General features: G+C 39.4%; 1 protein-coding gene and 1 pseudogene across 4 annotated transcripts in view; one reads left to right on the top strand and one right to left on the bottom strand.

The window, feature by feature from the left end:
* The window catches only part of POLD3 (DNA polymerase delta 3, accessory subunit), a 105,395-nt gene extending 81,550 nt beyond the window's left edge, over positions 1 to 23,845 (bottom strand). For 3 of the 4 annotated variants that reach the window (XM_046014520.1, XM_046014518.1, XM_046014521.1), the window contains exons 1-6: positions 23,710 to 23,845; positions 22,153 to 22,208; positions 15,796 to 15,898; positions 6,594 to 6,633; positions 5,224 to 5,356; positions 78 to 342 (exon numbers count right to left, since the gene is read on the bottom strand). In XM_046014520.1, the coding sequence (XP_045870476.1) occupies positions 78 to 342; positions 5,224 to 5,356; positions 6,594 to 6,633; positions 15,796 to 15,898; positions 22,153 to 22,208; positions 23,710 to 23,769 (657 nt within the window). In that variant the 5' untranslated portion in view covers positions 23,770 to 23,845. The remainder of the gene's footprint in view (positions 1 to 77; positions 343 to 5,223; positions 5,357 to 6,593; positions 6,634 to 15,795; positions 15,899 to 22,152; positions 22,209 to 23,709) is intronic. The other variant, XM_046014519.1, reaches the window with a different exon arrangement.
* On the top strand, positions 7,377 to 8,012 carry LOC123948110 (annotated as a pseudogene).
* Positions 23,846 to 26,171: the final 2,326 nt, after the last annotated feature.

Genomic DNA, 26,171 nt, shown 5'->3' with positions numbered 1-26,171 from the left:
ACCTAAGCTGAAGGCAGAGGCTTTAACCCACTGAGCCACCCAGGCACCCCAATAAAGACATATCTTTAAAAACTTACATTTGTTACCTCTTTAGTCTCTGTTTTGGTTTCCTTGTTGGCATCTTGAGTTTTAGAAGCAGCTTTAGAGGCAAACATACCCATTATCCCTTTGGGCTGCTGGAAAATCTGTTTGGAGGTAGGTGGACTGTGGCCATTGGTTGTCAACTCATTATTGGCTGGTGTCTCACTTGATACTTGAAGATTTGACTGTTCAAACTTTTCAGAGGACGAGGATTCAACAGCAGCTCTGGGGACTGCAGCTGCACACTGTATGGCACTAAACCTGAGGTCACAAATATTACATTAATTTCAAAGTCTTGCTCCTTCCACACATTACATTCTAAGTCTAATAGTATTAAATTAGAACATTTTACAATTAACATAGATATTAGAAATTATATTGTGCAAAACTCTCATTTAGATACAAAACAAGTATTGGAGAGACACTGAGGGACTTGCCCTAGATTATACATATAGTCAGTAATAGAACTGGGACTGGAATCTGATGTCTTCCTCCATGCCATATTGAATATCTTTACTTTTTTGAATAAAGCTTTTAAATTCAAAACAATAAGAATACACCAGAAAATAACAACAGATTAGTAATTTCACCATCCTTGGGAAACCAAAGGGTTACCTCTTGTTTTTAAAGACCTTCAACTTACAGGACTACATATGCAATAAATATTGACTGAACCAAAACTATGAGCTTTAAATATTAACAAATTTCCTGGCAACTCTCCTGGCCAGAGTGGATCATGCTTTGAAACAAGGAAGAAGCTGGGAACAGAGCCACTGGCTCCTGTGACTGGTGGTCCTTCACTGTCATTTGTTCATAATTTCTAATAATACCAAATAATAGCACCAGACAAGTATGCCCTAAACCAAGTGAAGAAATTTGGCACAGTATGCATGGCATATCAAAGGGAACATTCATCTCTTTTTCTATAATCATCATAGATGTGCCTGTTTCACACAAATCACAGTTGTGCTTACAGCAAAGTTCCCCCACTTTCCTAAAAAAGAACACCATTTGATTTCCCCCAGTCTTTAGTTTACTGAGGGTTGGTGAGAGCTCCTTGGATGTAGGGAAGGGCATTATTCATCTTTTGTATTTTAGGTACGCAGTACGAGACCTGGCACACAGAAATACTAGTGCAAGAATGATAACTGAAGTCCCTGGAAATGAGACTTCTGGTTTTTCTCTCTTCTTCAATGTATCACCTCAACTTGGGGAGGGAGAAGATGGAGGTTAAGAAAGAAACAATGTGGTAAGAGTAATCACCTAGGAGATCAACCAGGCACAACTTCAAGATTAACTACTAGAGTAACTAGTGTAAGAAAAAAGTCTCTGATGAACTATTTAATTTCAGAAGTAACTTTAGACTGAGCAGTCCCAAAGGTAGAATGTATAGCTTCAAAAATCTTCGACTGATTTACTATGGTCCACTTCAGAAAACCCCACACTAACACAAATATTTTGTGCATCAGAGTTAAGAACAGATGGAAATCATTTCCTTTCACCCACTGGTCTTCCTCTCTAGCCTTTGCAGTGCTTCTATGTACAAGGAAAAGAGCAATGTCTTATTTCATTGTCAACATCTAAAGTTGGCCCTGAGACAACTCTTTCTCCATTTGGTCTACATTCCACACCTTAGGGTCAGAACCAGAAATTGGCAATAAGGAAGAGACCAAGTTAGGCTGGGAGCATGTCCGAAGACAGAAGAATCTGCTCGGTCCTAAAATTTCAACTTTCTTCCTGTCATAGCACTTCTTAAAACACACGAAACAATGAGTCAGATCTCAGTTGGCCCATAATTCTCAGGACCAAATACAAACTTTTTTATTGGAGTAAATTCTTCACATTTATACCCAAGATACTTTAAGTATTTAAGTAAAGTTTCATTAAAGTGCTTCCTATTGCCACATTTCTACTTGCCATGTTTACTTTAGTGTCTCTGAGCAAATTTCATTTTGAACTTTTGAGTCACCTTTATTCCTGTTTGCTTATTAGATACAACAGAAGATTTTTAGAGCTTCACATGCCATAACTACATTTTAATACAGATTAGTTTTGGAATTTAAAATATAATTTACATAAACACATCTGGGTATTCATCTTTTCTTGTGACCCTTCCCTAAAAACACACTTATAAATATAAATGATTACTCTTTAGCTATGTAATTATATTTATTTATTTAATAAATATTACATTAAGCTTATTATACTTAAGGTTTTGAGCTGTAGAATAAAAGAACTATTATCTACCATTAAATCACTCAATAATTACTTATTGAATGCTTGCCATTTGCTAGGTACCATTTTGGTACAAAATAGACACAATCCCTATTCTCATGGAACTTCCAGAAGCTATTTGACAAGTCTATATCTATTTCTCCTCAAGGACCTGGTCCTATCAGTTATCCCTTCTTCCCCAGCAGCCTCAACCATTTCTTCTTTCATGGCTCTTTCCTAACAGTACAAGTTCAAAGCATTCTCAACTTTAAAAATATATAGGTCCTCCCTTAGTTTCAATTCCTCCTTAGCTACCTCTCTTTTTCCTCCATTTTACAGTCAAATTTCCTGGAAGGAGTTGTTCATATTTGCTCTCTCACTTTCTCATGCTCCCATTTCCTCAGCTGACCAGAACCTGGTCAATCCACTGAAAACCCTCTTACCAAGGTCATCACTAAATCCAATGGACACTTTTCAGTTCCTGTTTTACTCAGCTTCTCAGCAAGGTATGACATTGTCAATCTGTCCCTCCTTGAAACTCTTTCCTTAGCTTTTAGAACCCATATACCCTTGTGATTTTCCTCTCATCCCTGGTTGCTCCCACTTAGGATCCGCTTCTCTTGCCCATCCCTTGAAAAATGGCTATGATTTAAATAGTGCTTACTATGTGCCAAGCACCATTCGAAGTGTTTTAATATATATTCATTCATTTATTCCTTGACAACCCTTTGAGGTTAGAACCATTGTTAGCATTGTTCTACCGAGGAGGAAACTGAGACACGGATGTTAAGTAATTTGCTCAAGGTTATACAGCTAGTAATTGTGGCCTAGAGTTTGACTTTCTGCCCTCTTTCATTCTATACATTCTCTCTGCATGACTGTATCTACTGCCGGTTACATTTCAAATAGGGAAAGACATATCAACAAATGCCAGGACAGTTCTTAACATAGCAGCTTTTCTTACTATTCACCCACACGTTTTTTATAGAGGTGTTCAATAAGTATTAAACAGTAGTAAGTCTCTTCTCAGAAAATTCTGTTCAATTTCATATCTTTAAATCGGTACTCAAGGGACTTTTCCTTTGTTTCTCTTCATGGTGACGCCAAAATTTCTAATTTCAAGCCAGATTTCTCTCCTTGACTCTACACTACTGCATGGACATCTCCACTTGGATTCATATAGTCTTCACAAACTCAACATGTCCAAACCCAATTTAACATTTTTTGTTCTCTCCCCAAGTCTACTCCTTCCCACATATTCCCTTTCTTAGTGAAGACACCATCACCCATCCAGACACATGGCCGTCGTCCTTAACACCATGAACACCACTGCCACACACACACACACCCGGTCCCCAGGCATTACAAAATCCGGGTTTTGAGAGCATGACTCTTTTAACTCTCATACTGCTTCACCCCCAACACCACTACTATACTTTAGGTAACTCTTCTCCACCATGAATCACTACATTTCTTCTCACTGATGGCTTTGTCTCCCAATTATTCATTCCCTTCTGATCTATGTTCATCATTGCAGCCAAGGGATTTTTTTTTTTAAAGATTTTATTTATTCACTCATTCAAAGAGCGAGAGCACAGGCACAAACACGGTGAGGTGGAGAGGGAGCAAGAAACTCAAGCAGACTCCCTGCTGAGCACAGTGGCCAACACAGGGTTTAATCCCATGACCCTGAGATCACGACCTGAGCCAAAATCAAGAGTCAGATGCTTAACCAACTGAGCCACCCCAGTGCCCCCAAGTCATATTTCTGTAATGCAATTTTGATCATTTCACCCATCTGCTTCAACATCTTCAGTAGCTCCCTAGTGCTCTCAGAATAAAGTCTAAACTCCTTAACCTAGTGGTCAAAGCATATACTTCTGTCTTATATCTCACAATTTTCTACCTCTCACTCTAAGTTCCTGCCATATAAAACGACTACGGTCTCACATAGCACCAGGTTTTCTCGCAGCTCTGTCTTTACTTGCCCACTTGTCCTTTGATTAGCTACTACAACTCAAGCCTTCAGGCCTCAGCTTAGCTGCCACACCTCCAGGAAGCCTTCTCTCTTTTGCCTCCTCACTCACAAGTTGGGAATGAGTGCTTTCCCATACATTCTCCCACAGTATTACTCCTATTAGAGCACTGTCACACTATATTATAATTCCTCCCTTAGGGCTATCAGTTCCATAAGCAGGGCCATATTCTGGGCCATATTCACTCCCTAGTGTGTGGCATAGCATGTTTGTGGAATGAATTAAAATTATCTCACTTTGTACCTGTCAAAGTAGTCGGTGCTTAATATGTATGGGGAACTGACTTGAACCTTCAATACAACCCCACAAAGCAGGTATTATTACATCTAATTTAAAAATGAAAAAGACAAAGCTCAAAAGAATTTAAGTGATTTGTCCAAAACCACCAGGCTATTAAGCAGCAAAGCCACAACACAAACCTGTGCATTACAGTCCATGACCTCACTGAAGATGATATAAAAGATACAAAAGATGAATGAGATCTGAGCCTGGCTATGGAAGATCAAATGCTTTTGGATGGAAGACAGAGGGATAACAAATCAGAAATAGTTCTTGAAGGACATATGAACTGGTTCTTGAAAAATGGGTAGGATTTAGACAAGCAGAGACTGGGGTAAGGGAGTAATGAGGGGGCACAACAAACATTTTGGGTGGTGGTGACAGGATAAATACATGAGAAATAAATTTATGGGGAGTCCACTGGGATTTTCAGTATGGGTTGTGCCTGCTATTTTTCACCTTATGATGTACTAATAAAACCAGGCATGTGTCTTACTGCAAGATAAATGGGGTTTTACTAGACTTGGCATTCACTCTTAAGAGGCAGCCACTGTGTAAACATCTTACAAAATCAATTCGTAAAGAAGCCCACAAGGAACATTAAGGAGCTCACTTGCTGCAGTTCTGCAAGTTGCTTTTAAGGATGTCATAGTCCGTATTGAACAGAGGCCCACTGTCCTTTAGCATGGCTTTCTGGATGCTGTACACATGGATGCTGGCAGTCACCGCTAGCTTGGACTTCACTGCTACAAGTCAACAGGAAAAGCAGTCTGTTAATACACAAACTTCATAGCATGTAGGGACTTTAACAAGAAACCTTTCTGCATTAAAACCATTTGCAATCTGTGGTGGTCCAAAAGCTCTAAAAGGCCAAAGAGTCACATACACAGTATAACATCAACTCTTCTGTAACTGGAACATCATGACAAGGTAGGTGGTGGTGAGTCAGTTCTAAGTTCAACACCTGTGAGGGTATCACTCATCCAGTGGACTTTCAGTAAACATTAATGAATGATTGATGATGACTATGACGTTCCTTTTTTTTTCTTCAAGCACGGAAGAATCTTACACTCAAGCATATAATTAAAAAAAGTAATTTCTATCTGAGAAGACTCAATTATACAATTCAAATTTTGTGTAGAGAAAGCAACTCTATAACAAAAATACTACTAACCAGGTAAGTCTGCAGCAAAAAACCATAAAACAACATCACAAGAACAAATGTTAGGTTCCACCAAGAAAGGGGCTGTGACTGAGTCTCCAGCACCTAGCACAAAGCTTGATAGAGTAAATATTCACTATGTATCTACTGAATGACTAAATCTCACTTTGCCCAAAACTATGGGAAATTCAGAAAGACAAAAGTGGACATCTCCTCCACCCTGAATATCTCGGAGTTATTTTTAAGAAAATGACACCACTGGCAAGAGTCTTTGTATACAAAGTGCAACGGTACAGGTTTTGTCTTGAGATATATGTCCAGATCATGTGGACCCTGTTATAAAATTCCTCTGAACTGGATTTTTAAATAATAGAACCAGAGCATTAATAGTCTTGAAATGGAAAGATAAATTTAATTTAGAAGGTATATTAAGTCTTTCTGACTTTAGAAAAGCATTCTTTAATTTTCTTCCTAAAAAACTGTTATGGAACACAACACAGTATTTAGAGACTATTGTCTCTTCCAGTTGATGAGGTGTTCCATATGGTATTCATGATAATTTTTTGCATGAATGACATGAGTCTTGAAATCCTGTAATAAAAGTGTGTTGTAAATGACAGCAGCTATAGGTCTTAAAAATGGAAAGTTAGTTAGAGATAGTTTCCTATTTTAATATGTTTCAGAAACTACTAATAAAAAAATATTCAGCTTTTCAGTTAAATAGCTAAATATATTGCATGCAGATGCTAGGGGCAGATTTTTTACTGTACCTACATTGACGGTGTAAGAAGAAAATCTTGGTAAGTTGCTAAAACACTTACCTTCCAATTTATCTTCTCTCACTACTGCAACCTTGTGGCACTGCAAGGAAATAACACTTCATTAGTGTTTAAAGTAGTAATACAACTTGCAATTTTACAGTTTCTTTGCTGATAATTCAATTACACTTGAATGTGAAATTAGGAACATCAGATAACCCTAAAACTCTGTGTACAAGGGTGTCTGGGTGGCTCAGTAGGTTGAGTATCTAACGTGGTTTCAGCTAAGGACATAATCTCAAAGTCATGGGATCCAGCAGGGCCTCAGAATCTGCTTGTCCCTGTCCCTCTCCCTCTCCTGCTTCTCCCCCACACTTTAAACAAACAAACAAATAAATAAATAAATAAAAATCTTTTTAAAAAATTTATGCACAGGGCTGCCTGGGTAACTCAATCGGTCAAGTGTCTGCCTTCAGGTCAGATCATGATCCCAAAGTCCCAGGATAGAGCCCCGTGCTGGGTTCCCTGCTCAGGGAAGAATCTGCTTCTTTCTCTCCCTCTACTCCTCCGCCCCACTCATGCTCTTTCTCTCTCTCTCTCTCTCAAATAAATAAAATCTTATAAAAAAAATCTTTATACAGTTTAATAAAGTCAGACTCATTTTAACTTGTTTAAAATTTCTCCATCTGAGTAAGAAAGTGATAGAATATACATATCAATACAATCAAAAACCGAACAAAAGGCAGCCCCCAGCTCACAGTGCTGCCAGCCCACAGAGAAGAGTGAGTGTGCAGTCAGGCCAAAGTCCCACTATCTGTGGAGCCCAGGACTACTGACACAGTGATCATGGTGGCGCGGGCAAGGTGTGTCATTCATTGCACACCACCAATACTTCGAGTTGAAGCCCCTCTCCAGCAAGGACCCAGTCTCAAACAGGCTTGCGGCACAGAAATTAGCGGGTTAGCCAAGACTTTCACTGATCAAGGGAAGCTCATTTTGGACAATGTCATGACTCAGCTTGGCCCTTCATGAGTTGAAAAATCTCACCCAGTATAGCTGGCTATTGGATAGTTTTCCAAGGTACTTTCACAGGCAGAAGCCCTGGATACTTTATCAGATAGAGTGATTAATCTCAACATGACCTTTGAGGTCATGAAGCAACATCCACTGCTTCCTCAATTCATCCATCTAGTCACCAAGTCTACAACATCAAATTCAACTCTCCCAATACTGTGGGCCTTGGTGATCTGACTGGAGAGCCTCTCATCCAGTGTGAGAGTAACAGACAAGAGAGATGGTCCTCAAGAGATCAAAGGCTTACAAAACCCAAACAGAGCTGGTCCTGGGATATTATCTACCAGACAAGAGGGGTGTTAGAAACATTCTCCAGAACAGAAACTGACAAGATCTGGCCCTATGTGTATGCCTTCCTACAAACAAAAAGTTCAACAAATAAACCAGAAAGTATCAGTTACTTCATGAGGAAAACTGCATTTACTTAATCAGATGAGAAGCTCCTTGTCCTAAGACTGGAATCTAGGAGTTCTTTGAACATTACATTAGTTTCATTTCTACTGATTTTATCTGGAAATTAAGTATATGCCAAATGATTCAGATATGAAGACTCATCTTTTGAAATCATCTAGTGTGTTTTATACAGTTATCTTCTATGGGGGTTGCAACTGAAAAACATCAGAAATGTCTAAACTTAAAAAAAAAAATCTATTTGAGCATAATTAAAAGAGCAACTGGTAGTAACCTAACATTTGCTCAGAAGAATAAGTGGTTGATAAAGTTTCCTTATTTTCTGGAAAAGAAACAAATTCCATGTCATTTGGGGAAAGTATCTCATCAGAGGCTTTTGCGTAGATTGATGCCAAAAAAGACATCTTTAGCACTGTCGTATATGGCTCTGTGAGATACTATGTCTATAAAATTCCAGGAAAAAAAACAACTGGATTTACAGATTAGTTGCATGATACAAATTCACTACTGCCTTTACCTAAGACACTTATTTCTTTCTTAAAGAATTTTTTTTTCTTTTGAGAGAGAGAGAGAGTGTGTGTGTGTGTGCAAGCAAGCAATCGAGCAGAGAGGCAGGGCAAAGGGAGAAAATCCCCAAGCAGACTCCCTGCTAAGCAGAGCCCAAATCAGGACTTGACCTCACAAACCATGAGATCACGACCTGAGACCAAGAGTCAGACACTCAACTAAGCCACCCAGCATCCCTACACTAAGACATTTATAAACTAGTCATGTAAGCTGAATTTATTTTGTTGTTAAACACACCTTTAGTTTACTCAGAATTTTCAATTTATTATAAAAGTGTATTAATTAGCTCATAGGAAAATTTATTTTCCCAAGATTTTTCTTTTGAGAATACACATGCACTGAGGGATATGATTTATGTTAGAAATTAACATAAGTTCTTGCAGAAACACCCAAGTCAAATTTTCAACAGAATATGTAATTAAAGTCTTAATGTTTTCATATGTTATTCAGCTTACAAATATGTGCTTTAAGATCTAGTTAGTTTTGGGTTTTTTAGTATTATTTATTTATTTATTTGACAGACAGAGACATAGCAAGAGAGGGAGAGTGGGAGAGGGAGAAGCAGGCTTCCTGCTGAGCAGGGAGCCTAATGCAGGGCTCGATCCCAGGACTGTAGATAGGCGCTTAACGACTGAGCCACCAAGGCACCCCAGGATCTAGTTAGTTTTGTTTTTTAATCAAAATGTAAGCTCTGCCTTGGGGCACCTGGGTGGCTCAGTCGTTAGGTGTCTGCCCTCAGCTCAGGTCATGATCCCAGGTGATCCCAGCGTCATGGGATCGAGCCCCGCATCGGGCTCTCTGCTCGGTGGGAAGCCTGCTTCTCCCTCTGCCACTCCTCCTGCTTGTGTTCCCTCTCTCACTGTGTCTCTCTCTGTCAAATAAATAAAATCTTTAAAACAAAAAAAAATGTAAGCTCTGCCTTGATGAGTAACAAATTAAAGTCCAAAAAAAGAAACCCGTAACACTAGTAAAGCAAGCATACTTTATCATCAGGAAAAAGAAATAGATCAGGTATCCTTGGGGAAAATTACCTTGATATATATATAACAATCATAATTAGTAAAAAAAATAATTAAAAGTATTTATATGTCAAGTTAAAAAAGGCCAGGAAAATAAATGAGTTTGCTGTATGAGCTCTTTATTCCTAGTCAAAGTTAACACCTCTAATGATGACTGCCATAGTTACATTCACATATCTGATAGGAAAAACCTTTATCGGCAAGTATAATCTGAATAGCCATATTAAAAATGAAAATATTTAATTCCTCAGTGGGCAACAAGGATGCTTGTTGATGTCCTGTGGCCTGGTAGGAAGAATGGATCAACATGAGAGCTAGAGGAGAAACATGATTCTTCAATGGCATACTTACTTTACTTGGTGCTAAATCAAATGAAAGAAGTCCTTGTAAAAGCTGTTATTAACTGCCTTTGAAAATTTAGCCCATTTTACTCAGGGCACTTAAAATATGAATGCCTACCTAGCATGTGGTTCTTATGTATTTTGTGTGTGGCAGAGAGGACTTATTTTCCTTACTTGTGATTTTTTAAAAATTCAATGTTGATCTTTCAAAATGGACCAAGGCTTTTTAGAAGAATTATAGTAAACATTTCATTCTTTACAAAATTTTCTATAAATGTTTATTACATGCTTCTTAAAAATGGGGAGGGGAGGTGAACCATAAGAGACTATGGACTCTGAAAAACAACCTGAGGGTTTTGAAGGATCAGGGGTGGGAGGTTGGGGGAACAGGTGGTGGGTAATGGGGAGGGCACGTTTTGCATGGAGCACTGGGTGTTGTGCAAAAAGAATGAATACTGTTACGCTGAAAAAATAAATAAAATGGAAAGACCTGAAAAAAAAAAAAAAATGTGTGCACTACTAAACTTATGAATTATTAATAGGTTATCTGGCATACATTAGTATTATTGTATTAAAATAAAACTAAATTTTAGAACTGTGAAAACAAACAAAAAAACAAACACAGCATCTCAAATAGTGTGAGTAAAAGAGAACTTCGTAGTAAGTGATATAATAAGAACTAATATATAATCATAGGGAACCAAATAAAAATTGGATCTGTTGCTCAGATCTGGAATACCTTCTAAATCAAGCAAAGATTTAAATGTAAAGAATGAAACCATACATATACCATAAGAAAATATGGGTGAATTCTTCTATAAATGGATAAATGTAAACTGATAAAATCTGAGAATGAGGAAAGGTTTCCTAACTATGAACAGTAAGAGTTCACTTAAATTATCCATAAAACTAACAAATATACAACTTCAAATGAAAAAAATAAACTTCAAGTACAAAGTACAAAGACAAAAAATATCTGCAACTCACATCACAAAGAGTATTAGTATATAGCTTCCAAAATGGAGAAAGACACTTCTTTAGAAAAATAGGCAAAGGAAAAGAAATGCAACTGACCCTGAAAGAGAGGACAACACACATTGTGTGGAGAAGGGGGCTCTCACACACCACTCGTGGGAATGAAAAATGGAGAGGTATTGGCAATCACCCAAAGCAGTACATATACACCTTAGGAATCCTAGGAAAATGTATCCCTAAATGTGGCAAAATATACAAACCATATATTCGCTACAACACTATCTGTAATGGTGAAATACTGTAAATGACTCAAAAAACTATCAAAAAGGGACTGCCGGGACACTGGTGATGGTATGTGCTACAGTGAATGCTGTGAAGTATGTAAACCTGGAGATTCACAGACCTGTACCCCTGGGTCTAATAATACATTATATGTTAATAAAAAAATAAAAAATTGATTTTTTTAAAAAAAGGGACTGCTGAAAAAACTAAAGTATCAGGTGAGGGGCGCCTGGGTGGCTCAGTGGGTTAAAGCCTCTCAGGTCAGGTCATGATCCCAGGGTCCTGGGATGGAGCCCCGAATCGGGCTCTCTGCTCAGCAGGGAGCCTGCTTCCTCCTCTTTCTTTGCCTGCCTCTCTGCCTACTTGTGATCTCTGTCTGTCAAATAAATAAATAAAATCTTCAAAAAAAAAATGTAGGATCAGGTGGCTGTAATAAGGAATGTAGAATATTTCTGTAACTGTTACAGAGTGATGTTCAGGATCTCCAGCTAAGTAAAAGAGCAAAATGTATAAATAGGGTATATAATATGAAAACTTTTACCTAAAAAAGGGGGTAATATGAATACATATTTGAATATTTTAAAAAATACATTCAAACAACAATGGAAAGAGAAGCAAAATCTTTTAAAATAGTTACCTGTAAAGAAAAGCAGGGAACCTAAAAATTGAAAGTGGGTAAAGATTTTAATATAACTAGATACTGAGCTGGTGGTTTAACCACAGAGAAGAGTTACTATAAGTAACTAAAATACAGGCTGATTGTGCATCCCTAGTAGGATATATCCTACAGACAAAAGGAACTACAAAGAAATCTTAAACTGTTTTCAGTAATCATATTACTACTAAAAACAGTAGTGTTATTTTTCTAAATCTTGTTATGTTTGGCTAAAGCAAATGTATATTTATGAAAAATGTTAGGAACTACCAAAATTTACAATGTAAGAGAAAAAAGCAGCATAAAATCAAGCAAGTTAAAAAGAAAAAACATAGCTGTAAATTAGAACTGGGAAATTAGTATATTTTCACAATGCATTTTCTCTTTTAAAAAAAACAAGTCATTCCAAAAAAAGTCATATTCTGTAAAACTACACAATAAAAATTACAGAGTTAATGAGAAAAGGAACAGTAGGAATTATCCACTCAAACTTGTGCAACTTTATAAGTAAGGACCTAAAAACAAAAATTGGTAGCTTCAGGAGAAAATCTGAACAGCCCACACAGCTCAGTGTGGCTAAATGTTGCCTCAAGGGATATTGAAAATGCATAAAAATGACACAGTTGAAATGCCACCTTGCTGATGCTGAACAACATAGACGAGGGTAGAGCTCTGCTTCAGTGGGTTCCTTTTAAGATGGACACAGAAGTAAGTTCGGTATCCACAAACTCAAGAGCCTCGCTGGGGTAAGCCCTCTAAACTTCACAGCAGTTAAAGAAATAAAATGAAAATATGGCTATTTAATGAGAGAAAGTTGTTCTTTATAGAAAAATTCCGGCCAACACATGCAGAAAGAATGACAGAACATTACCATTTTGTAACTCCTAGTGAATCAATAATCTAGGCAACAATAAAAATCAATCTCGGCAACGATCATTAGATGTACAGCTAATGGGGAAGTTCATAAAGCATGGATTAGGCTGTCAACCTTCAAAACCACCAAAAGAAAATTAACAAAACACTCCCTTGAAATTTTCAAATATTTTCAAATAATTCTGTGGGTTGAGATTAGAAGGAGGCTTTCACTTTGTTGTTTTTTTTTTTTAAATAATATTTTGTACAATAATGATCACTAAAAAAAATTTTATATTTTTAAAAATCCATCAAAGCCAGTGTTCTTTTTCTTTCTAAAAACACTTAAAACTTTAAAAAGATATCAGAAGAATTAAGAACAAAACCTGACATTATGCTTAATCATCTGCCTTTCCTTAGGAGGGCTTTCTTTGAGGAAGAAAGCATGGGTAAGCACCCACATTTGATCTGTAATTCCACAGGGTTCTGCAAAGCTGCCCTGTGAGGCTGTTTAGAGGGTGAGTACAAGGCTCCAAAATTCTCACAACCACTTCAGCCACAGCAACTCTACTCTTAATATATTTTATATGTTAGGATTCTAAAATTTCATTTGAAAAATCATTCTGCTGCTTAACAAAAGCAGGATTTAAATGCCCACTTAAATTGAGAAACAGAATGCCTTCTATAAGCAAGCCACAGCATAGAAGTTCTTTAATTCATTATGAGTTACACAACATTTTGAAAGATTGATTTCAAAAAAATGCCCCGAGGAACACTATTTATTTATTTATAGATTTTATTTATTTACTTGATGGAGAGATGGAGAGAGCACAAGTAGGCAGAGTGGCAGGCAAAGGGAGAGGGAGAAGCAGGCTCCCCCCTGAGCAGGGAGCTTGATGCGGGGCTAGATCCCAGGACCCTGGGATCATGACCTTAGCTGAAGGCAGCTGCTTAACCAACTGAGCTACCCAGGTGCCCTTGAGGAACACAATTTAAATGTACTTTTGGGGATTCATCCCCAAACCCCCCAAACCCTGAAGACCACCTGAGGATTTGAAATTAAGAACCTCGTCACGTGGGTTAGAATAAAAATCTACAACTCTATCTTAAAACATAAATTCTTGGGGTGCCTGGGTGACTCAGTGGGTTAAAGCGTCTGCCTTCAGCTCAGGTCATGATCCCAGGGGTCCTGGGATCGAGCTCCGCGTCAGGCTCTCTGCTCTGAGGGGAGCCTGCCTCCCTCTCTCTTAGCCTGCCTCTGCCTGTGATCTCTGTCTGTCAAATAAATAAATAAAATCTGTTAAAAAAAAAAAAAAAAACCAGGGACGCCTGGGTGGCTCAGTGGATTAAGCTGCTGCCTTCGGCTCAGGTCGTGATCTCAGGGTCCTGGGATCGAGCCCCACATCGGGCTCTCTGCTCCGCAGGGAGCCTGCTTCCTCCTCTCTCTCTGCCTGCCTCTCTGCCTAGTTGTGATTTCTCTCTGTCAAAAATAAAATAAAAAAAATAAAAAAAATAAATCTAAAAAAAAAAAACAAAAACATAAATTCTTAACCTTGGACCCTGTTCCAGAAGATATATGAACACTAAAAATTTTATGAATATGTCAACATATGTATTTTGCTTTCAGATTCTCAAACGAATCAGTGATCAAAAAAATTAAAACCACTGCTTTAAAGTAATACAATGAGTGCTTTAAAGGAATGTAAAGAACTAACATGACTAGATTGACTAATTAAAGAAAGAGACAGAGGGGGTTAGTTAATCCCAGAAACAAAAGGAAAGAAGACATTCAAATGTAAACTTGGGCAGTATCCACACCAGAGCCATGCACAGAAAGGATTCTAGTAGCAGGTTTTTTTCTGAGAGCAAATGAATCAGGTCTGCTTAATTTTGTGATTCTGATATATAATGACATCTGATTCTGCCTACACTTAAAAATGTCTTGATTATCATCTAGTTTGCCAAACAGCTTACCAATAAGGAAAGAAAATGCTGGTCATACAATATAAGGATTTGATCCTCATAGCAGTTGTTTCACCTAGTAAATTATTAAAATGCCATTCCATTTTAAATCTCACATGCTTGGGACTCTTGCTACAAGATAAATCCAATCAGTATTTTGATATATCAGGTTTTTCTGAACTTAGGACTCTAAGGGAAAGTCAAAAGGGAAGAGAAAAACATGCATTACTGGATCACTGAGAAGGAAACCTTAGGCTAAATACTATGGAGGCCTATTGGTGGTAGTGGTGGGAGCAAAAGAGCCTTCCTTCAGTTTGGGGAAGTGAGAATAGAAGAGGTGTGCCTTAGTTCTGGGAGGAAGTCAGAGAGGAGAAATTATCAAAGTTCCCAAGGATCAGTCCAGCACAGGGAAAGGAATGAGTTATCTCAGCAGAGCTTCTGGTGCCCATTCAGGCATGGGAATAATGGGATGATCCTTGTACCCCTAAGAGAGAGATGGAAGTAGCTCAGAGAAAATCAGTAGGCCTGAGAAAGCTTTGTGGTCAGGATGATGAAAACAAAGCAGGGACCTGTGTTGATGGATGACAAGATACAAGATGGGACTATAAAAAGATACATGAGAACAAGAATGTTCCTGGCCTCTGCCTCTGCACCGCATTAGCTCAGCCCCTTGCCAACATCCCCATCCTTCAGCCACTAACCAACCAAAATTAAAGCTCAAACTGAAATCAAACTCAGGTAAAAAATAAGTAAAACTGGACTTCCTGAATACCTGAGTTTGTGGATTGACATCTGAACAGTCTGGAAATTAACCATCCCTGTTCCTAATATACTTTAAAGAGGAAGAAAGAGGAATAACAGATCAGTCTCCTAATGTCTTATTGCCTAAGAAACTGCATAATCATGATATTGTCTCTGCATCGCAACTGAGATATTACCCAAGCTTCTCAGGGTTTTAGGTTTAGTCTAAAAATACAAAAATAAAATAAAATAAAAAATAAAAAATCTTGCAGTTGTCTTTTAAAACTTCCATAATACTGCATCCTGGTTTTTTCCCATGTTATGTTATATAACACTGTTTATGGCTCAAACATATTTCAGCTCATTGTAAGATTCTGACAACTTACAGAATGTCCATTCTGAATGAGACTGCCAGACACTAAATAGGTGACATGCAGCTGGGCTCCCGAATTCTCCTTTCGCTTCCTTTCAACATAATCATACAGCATCCTGTTCCAAACAAAAGGTACAAGTCATTATTTGTAAGAGTTTTTACCTCATTGGCTCTTAATTCATGATGTAAAAGTCAGGCATATTAAATCTGACAGTCTATCAAATTTTTTACAGAATATTTTTGCTCCCATGGACAGAAAGTTAAAAAAAAGACAGACTTTTTTTTTTTTTTAAGATTTTATTTATTTATTTGACAGAGAGAGATCACAAGTACAGAGAGAGAGGGGGAAGTAGGCTCCCCGCCGAGCGGAGAGCCCAATGTAGGGCTCGATTCCAGGATCCTGAGATCATGACCTGAGCCGAAGACAGAGGCTTAACCCACTGAGCCACCCAGGCACCCCGTAAAAAAAAGAAAGACTTTAGGGGCACCTGGGTGGCTCAGTGGGTTAAGCCACTGCCTTCGGCTCAGGTCATGATCTCCGGGTCCTGGGATCGAGCCCCGCGTCGGGCTCTCTGCTCCGCAGGGAGCCTGCTTCCTCCTCTCTCTGCCTACCTCTCTGCCTACTTGTGATCTCTCTCTCTCTGTCAAATAAATAAAATAAAAAATTAAAAAAAAAAAAGAAAGAAAGACTTTAGACAGGACATACAGGTTGGGGTCAACTTGTATTGAGTTGGCACAGTGACCAAACAATTGAAATAAAAGAAATCCAGTAACAAGCCAAAAGGCACTGAACCTGCTTTAAAACAGTGGCAGTAACATACAATGGATACAAAGAGTCAAGGAACATTTCAGTCACTAACTATGCGTTCCTGGATAAGTTAATTAATTTTTCTAGGCCTCTTAATCCTGAGGTATAAAGCCAGGAGCTGTATGAGATCAGTGATTTTCTTTTTTTTTTTTTTAAAGATTTTATTTATTTATTTGACAGATAGAGATCACAAGTAGGGAGAGAGGCAGGCAGAGAGAGAGAGAGAGGAGGAAGCAGGCTCCCCGCCAAGCAGAGAGCCCGATGCGGGGCTCGATCCCAGGACCCTAGGATCATGACCTGAGCGACAGGCAGAGGCTTTAACCCACTGAGCCACCCAGGCGCCCCGAGATCAGTGATTTTCTTAACCTGGACTCATATGGCCATTTATAACCCTCCACCACCCAAACTGCAAGCAAAATGCATGTGTGTTTTTTGGGGGGGAGACAGTTTAGGGGTTTTAACAGATTCTCTGAGGGATTACTCTAAAACATTAAGAACCACTATGTAGATGATTATAAGTGTTTAGTTCTGAAATTCTAATTTTATTAAGTGGCACCTGGGTGACTCAGTCAGTTAAGTGGCTGCCTTTGGCACAGGTCATGATTTCAGGGTTCTGAGATCGAGCCTGACCTTGGCTCCTTGCTCAGTGGGGAGCCTGCTTCCCCCCTGCCTCCCACTCCCCCTGCTTGTGCTTACTCTCTCCCTTTCTGTCAACTAAATAAATTTTTTTTTAAAGATTTTTATTTATTTGACAGAGAGAGATCATAAGTAGGCAGAGAGGCAGGCAGAGAGAGTGAGAGAGAAGCAGGCTGCCTGCCGAGCAGAGAGCCTGATGTGGGACTCGATCCCAGGACCCTGAGATCATGACCTGAGCCAAAGGCAGCGGCTTAAACCACTGAGCCACCCAGGCGCCCTAAATAAATTTTTTTTTAAATCTTAAAAAAAAAAAAGATGCCCACATGATCAGGACCCCACCATTGAGGCTTCCCAGCTGAAGCACCAGACACTATGGAGCAGAGATAAACCATTCTCACTGTGCCCTGCCCAAATTCCAAACCAAAAGAATCTATGAACATAATAAAATGGTTGTTTCAAGCTGTTAAGTCTGGGGATAATTTGTTTCATAGCAAGAGTAATTGGAAAAGTGATCAACTTGATAAACATGTTCCCCACCTTCATGGAGTTTACATTCTAGTGCAGGCAGGAAGCCCTAGAAAATGTCAGATAGTAATAATTATAAAATTCTGGATCAACTGGATATCCACATGCAAAGAAATGAAACTGGACCCTCTCTTTACACCATATACGAAATGACTCCTGGAAGAAATAGTGCCTATTTGCATATTTTAGGGCTTCATTTAAAATTAGTTTGAGTTGTGGCGCCTGGGTGGCTCAGTTAGTTAAGCGTCCAGCTCTTGATTTCGACTCTGGGCATGATCTTAGGAGTCTGGGACTAAGCCCAGCATTGGGCGCTGAGCTGGGCATGGAGCCTGCTTAAGGTTCTCTCTCCCTCCCTCTTTCTCTGACCCCTCTCTAAACAAATTAAAAATAAAAATAAAAAAAATAAAATTAACTTGAGCCAACACCCTAATTTGAAAACTATAGTGTATTCTTATTGTGAGGCCTGAAGTATTTTTTAAGATGTTAACAAGCACATGCTATGTAGAAACCTTGAATATAGTGATAATTGCTATTGTAAGAGCTACAACTACAAAACTCTTAGAATAAAACATAGAAGTAAATCTTCATGACCTTAGATTGAGCAAAGCCTCTCAGATACCATATACAAAGCACAAGTAACAAAAGATAAAAGAAACAGGGGCGCCTGCCTCACTCAACTGGAAGAGGTGGTGATTCTTGATCGCTGGGGTGTGAGCTCAAGCCCCACACTGAGCGTAAAGCTTACTTAAAAATGGTATTTTAGGGACCCCTGGGTGGCCCAGTCTCTTAAGCGTCTGCCTTCGGCTCAGGTCATGATCCCAGGGTCCCGGGATCGAGTCCCACGTTGGGCTCCTTGCTCAGCAGGAAGCCTGTTTCTCCCTCCGCTTGCCTCTCTCTCTGCCTGCTGCTCCCCCACTTGTGCTCTCTCTGACAAATAAATAAATAAAATCTTTAAAAGATTTTTAAAAAATAGTATTTTAAAAAAAGATAAAAGAATTGGGCTTCATCAACAATAAAAACTTTGGTGTTTCAAAAAGTACCATCAAGGGGCACCTGGGTGGCTCAGTGGGTTAAGCCTCTGCCTTCGGCTCAGGTCATGATCTCAGGGTCCTGGGATCCAGCCCCACATCGGGCTCTCTGCTCAGCGGGGAGCCTGCTTGCCCCCTCTCTCTGCCTGTCTCTCTGCCTACTTATGATCTCTCTATCTGTCTAATAAATAAATAAAATCTTAAAAAAAAAAGAGAGAGAAAGTGCAAAGACAACCCACAGAACAGGATAAAATTTTTGCAAATCATTTATCTGATCAGATGCTCACTTCAGGAGCACATATGTATTTGATCAGGGTCTTGTATCCATAAAGCTGTCTTTATAACTTAATAAGAAGACAACCCAGTGAAAAAATAAAGAAAGGATCTGAATAGGTATAGATACACAAATAGCTAACAAGCACAGGAAAAGATGATCAACATCATTGGTCATTACAGAAAAGCAAATCAAATCAAAACCATAATAATACCACTTTATACCATGAGGAGATGGCTAAAATAAAAGACAGATGATAAAGAGTTGGCAAGAATGTGTAGAAACTGGAATCCCCATACCTTACTGGTAGGATTTTAAATTAGTGCAGCTACTTTAAAATACAGCTTGGCAGTTCCTCAAAATGTTATATATGACCCAGAAATAGGTATATATCTAAGAGAACTGAATACGTATGTCCACATAAAAACTTGTGTACAAATGTTCACAGTAGCACTATTTATAATACCCAAAATGTGGAAACAACCCAAATGTCCATCAACTGATGATGATAAATAAAATATACTATTTAAGTATGTTACAGGTTGAATTGTGTCCCTGCTCTCCCCCAACCCCCAAAAGGTATGTTGAAGTCCTAACCACCAGTGCCTCAGAGTGTGACCTTCATTGGAAAGAGGATCTTTGCAGATGTAATCAGTTAAGATGAGGTCATACTAGAGTGGGTGGGCTCCTAATCCAATATGACTGGTATCCTTATATGACAGCCAGGTGAAGATATGGCATACAGGAAGAATGCCATGTGACCACAAACACAGACACTGGTGCTATGTGTCTATGGCCTATGCTATAGGCCAAAGAATGTGAAAGGTTGCCAGCAAATCTAGGAAGATTGCCAGAATCTAGGAAGGAATGAAGGATTCTTCTCTACAGGATTCAGAGAGAGCATGGCCCTACCAACACCTTAATGTTGGAATTCTAGCCTCTAGATCTGCAAGACAATAAATTTCTGTTGTTTTAAGCCACGTAGTTCATAGCATTCTGTTATGGCAGCCCTAGGGAAATAATCTGCCATATGATGGAATATTATTCAGCCATGAAAAGGAATTAAGTACTGATACATGCTACAGCATGGACAAACCTTGAAAACATTATGCTAAGTGAAAGAAACCAGACACATGAGATTATATATTACAGGACTCCATTCACACAAAATGACCAGGATAGGTAAATCTATAGGAGAGTTTACTAGTGGTTGCCTAATGCAGGGAGGGTGGGGGAGGGAAGAGAAAGGAGTGGAGAGAAAATGCTAAGTGACTCCTAATGGATACAGGGTTTCTTTTGGAGGTGATGAAAATGTTCTATAATTAATTATAGTGATGGCTGCATAACTCTGTAAATATACTAAAAGTTACTGAATTATATATTTTCAATGGGTGAACTACATGTTATTGAATTATATCTCAATAAAGCTGTTTTTCAAAAAAAAAATTAGGAACGCAATTAACAGAGTGATATGACAGAGAATTAGGATGGGGTGGGATTACCTGAGATAGAGCATTAGGAAAGGGTTGTTGTAAAAAGTAATGTGTGACATTTGAACTAAAACTTGAAGGATGAGGACAGCTGGGAGAAGAGCATTCCAAACAGAGGGAATGGTTCAAATGTCCTAAGGTAGAAATAAGCCTGGCAAAGTTAATGAAAAAAGGACAAATATGGCTACAGTGTAAGTGAGGTAGAGACTAGTATGGGATGAAGTTCACTGAGAGACAGGGGCTAATCAGTATGTTAATTCTATAAAAATTCAGGTAATCAAGGTAACTATGATAAAATTTACAGGCAACTTTATTTCATCTCCAGTCCTTAATATGCACCTTTAAGCCCCAACAGGTTTATATAGTAATAGTTATTTCATTAACATCTATAACCATTGGGGCGCCTGGGTGGCTCAGCGGGTTAAAGCTTCTGCCTTCGGCTCAGGTCATGATCCCAGGGTCCTGGGATCGAGCCCCGCATCGGGCTCTCTGCTTGGCTGGGAGCCTGCTTCCTCCTCTCTCTCTCTCTGCCTGCCTTTCTGCCTACTTGCCTACTTGTAATCTCTATCTGTCAAATAAATAAATCTTTTAAAAAAAAAAAAAAAAAAAAACAAAAAACATCTATAACCATAACAATTAGTCTTATACGTGTCCCATTCTAAAAGCTACCTGAAACTCTTGGGTTTGGGTCAGCACTGGCATTAGCAACAGAAATCTCAGATAGTCAAAATCAGTACAAATTCATCCATAGGCCAAGAGTTTCAGGTCTTGAATGCATGAACATCACAGTCAAAGCCTGATTCAAGGTCTGTCAAACAGCAGTCCACATAAAGCCAAATCAACGCATTCTAGGTATCAGGAATTTTCTAAGATTCATGGAACATTCCCTGACTCAAAGAAAGCTCCCATGACTCAAAAAAGGGGGAAAAAATCAGACCACCTTTAGGAATAAAGTTAAATAAAGTTTAACTTAATATATGTGCCCCTAGTCTGTTCACCAATTCCTCCCCTTGGGACAAAGACAACATTTTAAAGAAATACTGGTGTTAATTCAAAAGCCTGCTTTTCCTCTTTTGGCCTCAAGTTGAACAAGTTTCAGCAAGCAAAGGTGATACAGCAAATTCAAGAAGGGCAATGCTGTGCCATTCTGAACACTCCCTTTTTATTTTCACTTAAATGGTTCTCCCCAGTCTTACACTGTCACACAGCTTTGTGTCAAACACCTGTTGACCTCATTATGAAAGTACTTCAATAACATCCACATGTGGGCCTAAGGAGCACATGTGAAAATGTAACAAAGATGTAAGATAACAGGTATATAAAATCTGAGATGAAAACAAAATTGGCCTACTTATAAATCTGAAGTAACAAAGTGATGTTAACCAAAAGCCAAGGTTACAAATAAATCCAGTAAATGTATCACCACACATTTGTATATAAGTCCACCTATTTCCTAATTAATAGACAAATCTAGTATAAGGTAGTAAAAATAGTATTCTTTCCTATTTTCCAAGAGAGGAAAAAAATTCTAACTTCAAGGCTACCCATAAAGCTTAAAACAAAACAAACAATTCTCATGTGAGCAAAATTAGCAGTAAATTGGACTTACTGTTTGGCCTGGTTAACATGAACCCCTAGTGTATAGCTCAGCCATTTGTAGGTCACCTGCAAGAAGAAGAAATTGTTTAACATTAGATGATCCCAGAGTGCAGGTCAGTCCCAAGGGCTCCTAAAGATTCCTACTCTGAGATGATTGTGCCACCCTAGTTTTTCCAAGAACCATCCATCTGGGCAGGTAGGAGGACTGAGATCTTTATCTCACAAATACTAAAAAGTTTGTTTCACAGGCTAATTAATTGGAAAGTCTAAAAAGAAAGTCTGAAAAAGTTCTCATTTCCCTCACATTTTTTTGTTTTACTGGTGCCCTTTATTCACATTCTGTCCTTTTTTGTAGCCCCCACTAATAACTATTAAAACTTATCCAGAAAGTGGATTACTTCGAAGTGTAAGACTCATAAACTTCTAAGAAAAGTCACAGCCATACAAACATTAACAGGCACAGATGGTGCAGGGGCCAGGGAATGAAAAAAGTTGGTGAATACTCTATCTGGGGTTAGATTGCAATCTGCTGGCATCAAGACTTGACCTTCCTTCCATCTTTCCTTGAACTCTCCGGTCATTTGTCACTTCCTTGTATTCTCCTCACCTCTTGAAGTCTTCCAATTCTAAATGCTGAGTTTCCAATATTTAGACTTACATAGGTGAGGCAAAGCATTAGCAAAAGAGACTAACTTAGGTTGGAAAACTGCCTATCCCTTACTAACTACAAATACATAAATTATTTGGCCCCTCTGCTTCAACTTTCTTTTTTAGGGATCTTTCCACGGCCCTCTGGGTGAGTCGCTGTAATGATTAAATGTAATAATATATATCCCAAGCTCACAGTAAGCACTCAGTTATCACGGTTTGCAAAGTCCATTCACATTCATTATCTCACTGGATCTTTCATTCCTCCCTGGGAAGCAGGTCAAGCCTAATATCAAATTTCCTATGGGAGGAAACCGACTGTTCAAAGGTTAAACAAGTGGTCACCAAACCCAGTTAGGACACAATTTCCTCAACAGTAAACCTAGGACTTGAAACTCCAACCACTTTAAGAGACAGGTGTAGAAACGCCTTAGAAATATTATCTAGGGGCGCTTGGGTGGCTCAGTGGGTTAAAGCCTCTGCCTTCGGCTCGGGTCAGGATCCCAGGGACCTGGGATCAAGCCCCACATCAGGCTCTCTGCTCAGCAGGGAGCCTGTTCCCCAACCCCCTTCTCTCTGCCTACTTGTGATCTCTGTCTGTCAAATAAATAAATAAAATCTTAAAAAAGAAAAAAAGAAAGAAATATTATCTATCAGTGCTCTTCCCTCCACGCCTGTCCTTCTTGGCCCCTGCGCCTTGCCAGTGCCCAGCACGCCCACCCAAGGGACGCGGACTTGCGCGAGCCAGAGAAATTCTCCCCCGCAAGTCCTCGCTCGTCCTGGGACACGAGACGTGGGGACTCGTCTCCCCTCCGCCCGTCCCCACCAGGCCATGAGCAGAGGGGTCAAGGCCCCCACCACCCTCGCCGAGCCCAGGACTCCAGTCACATGCCCACATCCCCCAGTCCTAGCTCCTCACGATCTTGTTCTGGTCCGTGACGAACTCGTCTATGTTTTCCAGATAAAGCTGGTCAGCCATGGTGCTACGGAGCTGCGAGCCCCGCCACCACAAACGCAGCTCCCGCCGGCGGGAAACGTCTTTCTCTCTCCCGGGTCCCGGGTCGTTTCCCACAGCAACGGAGGCGACGCGCTACGGCGGCCGCCGGGGGGTCAAACTAGTCTTGGAGACGGCGCAGACTCAAGTAGGCGGAGCTAGTAAATTAGAGCTGACGGAAGTGAGGCGCTTGCAGTGTGCTGGTGATGTGGGGACCTTGTATTTGGAGCCGTGGTTTCAAATCTCTCGGTCTACAACCTAATGACTAACCCAGGACAAAATACCTCATTTTTAGGAGCCACAACCTTACCACCTGTAAATTGATAAACTAATCCTTGCCCTTTCATACCTTTATTCAACAAAGGTGTGTCGAGTACCTAGTCCAGGCACTTCTTAGACACTGGGGCACAGCAGTGAATGATAAAGACAGAAATAAACCAGTAAATTTAGTAGAGTGATGCCACCCGGGATAAAATGCGGCCTGTTATAATTCCTCAGAACTCAGAAATTACGGATAGTTTTCCAGAAGGGATGGGCGAAGAGAAATATTTCAGATAGAAGCAGGACAATTTGCTGGGAAGAAAAGAGTTGATTGTACCTAAAATGTTGGGAGAAGAGTCCAATGAAGAGAGGTGAGACTTGGAAGAAGGTAATTCATGCTCCAACTATGAGGCTGTGTGAAGGGGCACAAGAATTTTATTCTCAGGAAGAGGTTTCATGTTGGGGGATTTCTTTTTTTTTTTTTTTTTTTTTTTTTAGATTTTATTTATTTATTTGACAGAGAGAGATCACAAGCAGACAGAGAGGCAGGCAGAGAGAGAGAGGGAAGTAGGCTCCCTGCTGAGCAGAGAGCCCGATGCGGGGCTCAATCCCAGGACCCTGAGATCATGACCTGAGCCGAAGGCAGAGGCTTTAACCCACTGAGCCACCCAGGCACCCCATGTTGGGGGATTTCAACTAAAATTTCTCCTAACATCAGCTAAAGTACCATCAGCTAAAGTAAAGTAACATCAGCTAAAGTAAATTGATTTCAGCATAAGCCAGTGTAGTTCAGTAGGGTGGCATGGTGGAAAATGGAGCAAGCTCTAGAGTTAGACCCTGGATTTGAATCCTGGTTTTGATCATTGTTGCGTGATCTTAAGTAAGTCATTTAATCACTGCAAACTTGTTACCCAATCTATAATACAGAAGTAATAATAGTATTCACTTAAAAGTTTTGTTGCAACATGTACTCATTCAGGACAGCAAAAGTCTACTGAGGGCTAGGCACTGTTCTGGGTGCTGGAGATATAGCCATTATCAATAATACACAAGAGCCTCTTCACATGTAGCTTACCTTCTCATAAAGATATTTGAGGGATGGTAATGGCTTAAAATAGGATAGCGGTAGTGGAAATTGAGAGAACTGAGTGACTTTGGTTTTCCTTTTAGAGTCAGAAAAACCTGTTGATGAATCAGATGAATAGAATGTAGGAAAGACAGGAATGAAGGAAAATACCTAGATTTGGAATCTAAATCTTTAGGTAAATGGTGATGCATTTGACTACTGAGCTGTTGAAGACAGAGAAGAGCAGATGAGAAAAAGAATTCTATTTGGCCACAGTTGTAATTGAGAAAACATATATAAAACCCTCACATCATGCCTGCACACAATAAAATCAATAACAGATAGGTTATATTACTATACACTGGGCTATGCCATATCAGGTGCCTTAAGAGTGAGCTTTTATCTAGCTCCTATACCAACCCTGCAAATGGATTGTGTTTGTCCATGTTTTATAGACAAGACTGCTAAGTTTTAAGAGAGGAGAGATGAATTTTCCAGGCCATGGGGTTGAGTAGTAGTGCTAGGATTGGAATTCAAGTTTCTTGTCATTGTTCCACTGGGATGGGAAGTCAGTCAAGATAATTGACCAAAGTCTTGACACCACCCCCCACAAAAGTGAGTAGATGATAATACCGTACAGGAAACCTGCCCCAACATGGGCCAGATATACTAGTATTAAAAGGTTGCATGACTTCTAGAAGCCAGATCAGTGGTTAACCTTGGGAGGCCTACCCAGCTTGAACATTCCTACCCCAGGGGAGAGAAGCTGAATGGAAGACATGTGGGCTTTGGAAAACTATTTTTCTTTTAAAAAGCAAGCAAACAAACAAAAACCTGGGCTTGAATCCCAGCTTTACCACTTTCTGTGTGGCCTAAAGGGGCAAATCATTGAACTTCTCTAGTCCTCCATTTCATGATCTTTAAAAGCAGGGCCAATAAAACACAGTGATATATTAATAAATATTTAACAATCAAATTTAAAAAGCCCTGATTTGTAGGGGTTGACAACGTCTGTGGTGTATATACTCCCATTATGGCAGATTTCAAGCTCCCGATATTG

This window comes from Meles meles, chromosome 8 (assembly GCF_922984935.1).
Source record: "Meles meles chromosome 8, mMelMel3.1 paternal haplotype, whole genome shotgun sequence".
Classification (NCBI taxonomy): domain Eukaryota; kingdom Metazoa; phylum Chordata; class Mammalia; order Carnivora; family Mustelidae; genus Meles; species Meles meles.
This window is presented reverse-complemented; position numbering and strand designations above follow the sequence as displayed.